Source organism: Mchenga conophoros, linkage group LG18 (genome assembly GCF_057382185.1).
Source record: "Mchenga conophoros isolate Kocher_MC1m ecotype Shallow Benthic linkage group LG18, M_conophoros_male_GT1.1, whole genome shotgun sequence".
Classification (NCBI taxonomy): domain Eukaryota; kingdom Metazoa; phylum Chordata; class Actinopteri; order Cichliformes; family Cichlidae; genus Mchenga; species Mchenga conophoros.
In genome coordinates this window covers 810,284-817,755 of record NC_140543.1, presented here as the reverse complement: position 1 = coordinate 817,755, position 7,472 = coordinate 810,284, and the positions used below count along the sequence as shown (strand labels likewise).

General features: G+C 44.0%; 1 protein-coding gene across 4 annotated transcripts in view; it reads right to left on the bottom strand.

Annotated features, from left to right (window-relative positions):
• The window catches only part of slc4a2a (solute carrier family 4 member 2a), a 34,178-nt gene continuing 26,706 nt past the window's right edge, over positions 1 to 7,472 (bottom strand). For all 4 annotated transcript variants that reach the window (XM_085254159.1, XM_085254160.1, XM_085254158.1 and 1 more), the window contains 8 exons: positions 7,146 to 7,340; positions 4,837 to 5,046; positions 3,788 to 3,877; positions 3,540 to 3,706; positions 1,465 to 1,718; positions 1,209 to 1,378; positions 505 to 678; positions 1 to 227 (listed from right to left, as the gene is read on the bottom strand). In XM_085254159.1, coding sequence (XP_085110285.1) covers positions 147 to 227; positions 505 to 678; positions 1,209 to 1,378; positions 1,465 to 1,718; positions 3,540 to 3,706; positions 3,788 to 3,877; positions 4,837 to 5,046; positions 7,146 to 7,340 — 1,341 coding nt within the window. In that variant the 3' untranslated portion in view covers positions 1 to 146. The remainder of the gene's footprint in view (positions 228 to 504; positions 679 to 1,208; positions 1,379 to 1,464; positions 1,719 to 3,539; positions 3,707 to 3,787; positions 3,878 to 4,836; positions 5,047 to 7,145; positions 7,341 to 7,472) is intronic.

The following is a 7,472-nucleotide window of genomic DNA, read 5'->3' as shown; positions in this document are numbered from 1 at the left end:
TTTGGAGGATAATACTCGTGTTTACTGACAGAGAACTGTTAGTGCAAGCTTTACAACAGGAAGACGCTCTGCGAACAGAAACCCAGGCGTACGAAACTTGAAACGCTACAGTGGGGCGGAGCCACCAATCACCACGCAGTTCCCGCTCACACAGGCATCTGCAGCTGGGAGTACTCGTCCTGCCCCTCCTTCTCCTCCAGAGTGGGCTCCACGTCATCAGCGTCTAGCTGCAGGAGCAGAGGTCAAAGGTCAGGACGATGGCGCAAATGTTTTAATAGAGCTAAAAGCTTTAAGTTTGGAGCAGAAATGGTTAACGACGTCACACCGCCTCTGCAGGTGAGTGCTACCTGTGTTGTTATCACAGCTCAGTGCATTAAAACTCTAACAACCAATAAAAGTATTTTTATCATCAGCCTGAAATCTGATTGGCTGCTGAGAGAATTCTGGTTGAAGATGTGCCGTTCATGTGTAGGTTGGGTTCAGCGATCAGATCGTGTGACTCACGCTCTGCAGCTCTCGGCGGGAGAAGAGGCGGGGCAGCAGCAGCATCCTCACGGGGATGGTCAGCAGCAGCATGAAGGGGAAGGCCAGCGCTGCCGCTGTCGCCATGACGACCCACAGCAGAGCCAGACATGTCAGCTGGACGAGAGTGAAAAGGTGCATCCTCAAAGTCCGCACCTGTGAGACAGCAGAGGACAGGTGAGAAGCTGGGACGGCGGTTCAGACCGATAGCGCCGACGTCGGAGGCTGAAGCTTGACCTGGAAGCTCACCTGAAGGATTCGTCTGTGACAGCGGGGGGAACGTCCAGGTTTCTATATCCTGTTGTGTTTGCCTCATAAAGCTGAGTACACACCCACTCTGATCACCTACAGTATAATACTGACCGCTCTCGCTGTTGTTTGCTCGTTCCAACAGTCGGAGGTCAAACCTGTGGCTCAGCTGAGAATTATCAGACTATCTGGATTTGTTTGGCACAGTTTATAGATGTGAAATTATTTTGTACCTTTATTAATCGAGTATGACTGTCTGCACAAAGCTGGTTACAGTTTGGATATTTTCGTCTGTCTGTACATAATCTGTTCATAACTACTGGGCGACCGCTCAACGCAGTGAGCTAAACCGGCACCCGTGAGCAGACACGCCGGCAATACCTGCATCAGCATGCAGTTTTCCCTGCAGTGTCTGTGAGCCACAGGGAATGACTGACCTTGCGGACGTAGTTGTGGTTGGGGTGGTATTTTGGGGGCATCAGCAGCAAGATGAGTCGCTCAGTGAGCTGGATCCCATTCAGGGACATCACACCCATGTAGAGGAAGATCCCGAACAGGACTGCCAGCGGGATCTGACGCAGAACTTCGCCGATGACGATGGACAGACCTGACAGAGCAGACAGCAGGTCAGACGTCGCAGCAGCACACTGCGAGCAGCAGAAGCGGCACTGATACGCTCTACGGTAGTCGTACCTACTAGAAACGCCACCAAGAAGCCCGTCACCCTCTGCTCCTTCACCTCCTGGATGCGAGGCTTGTCTCCAGGGGCAACGGCTTTACTCATGACGGTCAGGGCATTGGTGTGAGTCACAGACCGAACTGTGGCGGCCGACAGCCAGGGCAGGCCGAACAGAGCCGAGACTCCGCCCACCACCACGATGATTAAAAGATCCACGTGAAAACCGGTTCCCTTCACCAGCATCCTCTCCTTCTTACTCACGATCAACCTGCAGGATAGCGCAGGAAAATGAAGGTCAGGGAAGGAAAACGGAGCAACCTCAAAGACTCAAAGACGAGGCTCAGAGTCAAGTAAGAATAGAAAAGAATAGAAAAGAGAGCCTTTACTCAGGACCAAGAGTCAAATAAGAATAGAAAAGAATAGAAAAGAGAGCCTTTACTCAGGATCAAGAGTCAAATAAGAATAGAAAAGAATAGAAAAGAGAGCCTTTACTTAGGACCAAGAGTCAAATAAGAATAGAAAAGAATAGAAAAGAGAGCCTTTACTCAGGACCAAGAGTCAAATAAGAATAGAAAAGAATAGAAAAGAGAGCCTTTACTTAGGACCAAGAGTCAAATAAGAATAGAAAAGAATAGAAAAGAGAGACTTTACTTAGGACCAAGAGTCAAATAAGAATAGAAAAGAATAGAAAAGAGAGCCTTTACTTAGGACCAAGAGTCAAATAAGAATAGAAAAGAATAGAAAGGAGAGCCTTTACTTAGGACCAAGAGTCAAATAAGAATAGAAAAGAATAGAAAAGAGAGCCTTTACTTAGGACCAAGAGTCAAATACGAATAGAAAAGAATAGAAAAGAGAGCCTTTACTCAGGACCAAGAGTCAAATAAGAATAGAAAAGAATAGAAAAGAGAGCCTTTACTTAGGACCAAGAGTCAAATAAGAATAGAAAAGAATAGAAAAGAGAGACTTTACTTAGGACCAAGAGTCAAATAAGAATAGAAAAGAATAGAAAAGAGAGCCTTTCCTTAGGACCAAGAGTCAAATAAGAATAGAAAAGAATAGAAAAGAGAGCCTTTACTTAGGACCAAGAGTCAAATAAGAATAGAAAAGAATAGAAAAGAGAGCCTTTACTTAGGACCAAGAGTCAAATAAGAATAGAAAAGAATAGAAAAGAGAGACTTTACTTAGGACCAAGAGTCAAATAAGAATAGAAAAGAATAGAAAAGAGAGACTTTACTTAGGACCAAGAGTCAAATACGAATAGAAAAGAATAGAAAAGAGAGACTTTGCTTAGGACCAAGAGTCAAATACGAATAGAAAAGAATAGAAAAGAGAGACTTTACTTAGGACCAAGAGTCAAATACGAATAGAAAAGAATAGAAAAGAGAGACTTTACTTAGGACCAAGAGTCAAATACGAATAGAAAAGAATAGAAAAGAGAGACTTTACTTAGGACCAAGTGTCAAATAAGAATAGAAAAGAATAGAAAAGAGAGACTTTACTTAGGACCAAGAGTCAAATACGAATAGAAAAGAATAGAAAAGAGAGACTTTACTTAGGACCAAGAGTCAAATAAGAATAGAAAATAATAGAAAAGAGAGCCTTTACTTAGGACCAAGAGTCAAATAAGAATAGAAAAGAATAGAAAAGAGAGCCTTTACTTAGGACCAAGAGTCAAATAAGAATAGAAAAGAATAGAAAAGAGAGCCTTTACTTAGGACCAAGAGTCAAATAAGAATAGAAAAGAATAGAAAAGAGAGCCTTTACTTAGGACCAAGAGTCAAATAAGAATAGAAAAGAATAGAAAAGAGAGCCTTTACTTAAGACCAAGAGTCAGTCAAAATGAACGTCCACCCAAGCTTCTGTCGCCCACCTTAAAGCTGAGAAATACAGTAAAAACCAGGACAGGCTACTTCTCATCGCTAGCGTTTCACTGCCGTCCTTTATCATTTGAAGTTCAATGACACTGTCTGTCAGTGCTTGACACTTTATCGGTGGACCCCCATAAAAGTTAGTCAAGATTAAGAATTAACTCCCACGTAAAGTTTCTAATAAAGCCCAAGTGGTGTGTCTAAAATCTGAAATCATCTACGCTGTTATCTGGGACTCCATGAAGATGAGAATGAAGACGAGTATAGCTGGCAGGATGCTGGCGCCCATCATCCAGGCTGGAAACTGCCCATCCGACCCCAGAAGGGAAATCACCCAGCCTCGCTTCTCTGGGCTGGACACCGAGAATCCGCTGGGCACGTTCAGTTTCTGCGAGCAAAGGATGACGGCAGTTATTTAAAGCCCAGTACAAGGTTCCTTTTTTGAGGCTTAAAATGTGCTCTCCCCCACCTGAGTATAGGTGTCCTGCACACTGTAGTCCACCAGCACCATGATGAGGATGGCAATGGGGACCCCAAAGTCTCCGATGATCCTACGGAGCTGAAACACGCAAAACATCATGTGAGAGCTCAGTAGGTACCAGGAAGGAAACATCCAGATGTAGAACCAATGGGGCAAGTGTGGGTGCATCTGAGCTCATTCAGAACACCTGGATAGGAAGTGAAGCTGAGACACCGGTGGAGGTCTTTGGTGCGTTGTTTTGGGTGTACATCGATGGTATCTGACACTGTGATGGTCTATAACAGCTTAACATGTGTACACCTGTATTTACAGGTAACTGTGCTCATAAACACCAGAGCCTATTAGTTAAAGAAGGTGGGTCGTGTGCACGCAGTGACCCAGGAGCTCTTTTCAACCTTTTACTTACTTTACAAAATGTTTTTCTTTACATTTATACTGTCAGCTAAGCCACTCCGAGCCTTAATACAGCACAGAAGGGCTGAATTGTGGGACATTGAGTTTTTACATCCCCAAAGCTGGATTTGATCCCAGCAGACATACAGTGGAGAACGTGAGTGTTATGTGTGAACGCATAATGACAATGAAGGACTCTTCTTTGTGGATACCTTAACTATTTACACCTCAGCTTATCTAAACTGTATACTGAGCTGAACTTGCATACCTGCACTCTTGCAAACATGTGCTGTGTTTGTATGAATCGTTGCAGTTACAGTATCTTCCATCATTCTGTCCAATCAGTATATCTCAGGCTGTGAGGATGAATACACCTGGGCAAGCAGCCAGTCTGTCACAGACTTATGCTCACCTTACCACCTGCAGCCAGTTTAGAGTAATCACTTATCACACTGGTTGTGGAGAGAAACCAGCACATTGAGAAACTGGAGAAAGGACCCCCGAACTATGATCCCAGAGTGCTAACCAGCACACCACCGAGCTGCTCCGTGTGTACTTTCAATCTTTTAGATCTTAGCCTGCAGAACCTCGTATGTACTGTAATGTGTATATACCTGTATGTACCTGTGTTTGTGTGTACTGACCCTTCCAGGGAAGAAGGAGCTGTTCTTGAACTTGCGAAGGTAGAAGGCGATGAAATACGTTCCTGCCATGAGGACCAATGACAGCAGAGCAGTGTTCGGTTCTCCAACAACTTTCCCAGGATTCCCGGAGGCCATAGTGTAGTTGCAGTGAGATGGAGATTCAGTGTTGTTTCCATGGTAACAGTTATGGAGTGGATGCTCCTGAAAGATCTGAGAAAGACCACCAAAGAAGACATTGGCTAAAGTGTCTGTAACTACTTGATGGGCAGCAGGAAGCACTGAGTCTGTCTTGACCTCACAAGACGGAGTCTCCCATCTTCCACCCCTCACACCCAAACTGTTGAGATTGAAATGAACTGATCAGTGTTAGCTCCTGAAGTGCCTGAGCTGTTTCAGACTCTGTTTCCCTCTGCCAAGTGTGTTGAGTATCTACAATGGTGTGAAAAAAGTGACACCTCCCCCACCCACCCCCCGTAGTGATTTCTTTATTAAATAGGTCCTGCTTGACAAAGTTGAGTTGACCAAAAGATCCTCAAAGGCCAGACATCATGCTGTGATCCAAGGAAATTCAGGAACAAATGAGAAACACAGTAGATGTCTCAGTTGGGAAAAGGTTATAAAGCCATTTCTAAAGCTGTGAGACTTCAGTGAACCACAGTGAGAGCCATTATCCACAAATGGCAAAGACAAGAACAGCGAGCCTTCCCAGCAGTGGCCGGCTGACCATCCAAGAGGTCACAAAAGACCCCATAAGAACATCCAGAGAACCACAGGCCTCACTGGCTTCAGTTAAGGTCAGAGTTCATGACTCCATCATAAGAAATAGACTGGGCAGAAATGGCATCCATGGCAGAAAACCACTGCCGAGCAAAAAGAACGTAAAGGCTGATCTCAGTTTCCCAGCAAACATTGTGAAGATGCCCAGAACTTATGGGGAAATACTCTGGACTGACGAGAGTTGAACTTTTTGAGTCCCGTTACATCTGATTTAAAAGTAACACAGCATTTCAGAAAGGGAACATCATACCAACAGTAAACTGGGTGGTTGAAGTGCAATGTCTGGGGCTGTTTTGCTACCTCAGGAACAGGAAGTAAATGGAACCATGAATTGTGCCGTCTACCGAAACATCCTGAAGGAGAATGTCCGGCCATCTGTTGGTGACCTCAAGATGAACCACACTTGGGTTCTGCAGAAGGACAATGATCCAAAACACACCAGCAAGTCCACCTGTGAATGGCTTAAGAAAAACAAAATGAAGACTTTGGAGTCCTGACTAAATCACGACCTCAATAAGGTGCTACCCTCCAGTGTTGACGGAATTACAACCATTTTGGCCATAAAACACTCATTGTCAGTTATCACAAATGATGATGACAGTTTTTGCTGCTGAGGCTGGCCCAACCAGTTATTAGGTTTAGGGGCAATCACCTTTTCACACATGGCCATATAGGCTCCCCTTAATCACCATTCATTTAGAAACTGCATTTTGTGTTTACTTGTCTTTGTCTAATATTTACATTTGTTTGATGATCTGTTTCGGAGACCAAACAACCAAGAACATACAGGCGCAGGTATAATCTTCAAAAGATGGGCTTTATTATATCCCAAAAAAGACAAAGTTACCCCCAAAATTCAAAATATTGGAACCAACTAAGAACTAAGTCGGCCCATGAACTCGACTAAACAGAATTCTACTAAAAAATAATCTCGTAAGCCAACAAACTGACCTGCCCAAATAAGAGACAGCTCTATTAATATAGCAGCTGAATGAACCATTTTAAACATCAGAGGTGAAAATGACAAAGCTAAACTTAACAGGAAGAAACTCTATCCCCCCTGTGTGGTCACAACTAATGGTTAAGTCCAGTTTGTTGGCCTCTGCACTTAAACCAGCTCCACCCTCAGCCTCCTCTGTTACTCAAAGCAGGAAGGACCGGAGCAGCAGCCAGCTTTCTCAGAAAGACAGAAAGTGATTATTACAACATATACCCATAGTACCATGAAAAACAATACAAAGTAAATTTGTTACCAAAATTGAACACTTGTGTGACAAACATTTAGAAAAACAGGGAATCGGGACGGGGGCCATGCTGGATGGATCGTGTGGACCGATCACAGTACATCTACATGACTCAAAGGTCCTTTTGTACTAAGCAAGTATCAACTCTATCTTCTGCTGAGCTACCTAAAGAAAAATGGAGAACTATGAAGAAGATTCTGCCTTCGTTTCAGTCCTCATTTTCATATCCTTTGAAAGAATATCTAAATGAAAGAATCTACGAATTACCTGAAAAACTTCTGAACTTACCTTGATCAGCTTGGCGAAGGTCTCATAGATAAAAATGAGAGAGATCAGGAAGGAGAAGATCTCCTGTGTGAAGCGTGAAACAAAGCGAACGAGTATGCTTCCCTCGAAGGCCACGGTAAGGACAACGATGAGCACCAGCCAGAGACCGATCCATGCCCGACCCGTCAGATACTCGATCCCATTAACTTTACAAAACTACACAGGAACAAAGAGGAGACAGGTTTCAGGAGACAGTCTGAAATACTTTGGTCTGATGTTGCTACAGTGGACAAAAAGACTGTTATCATAGATTAGACTGTCCCCATCTCAGCTCAGCCAATGTCAAGA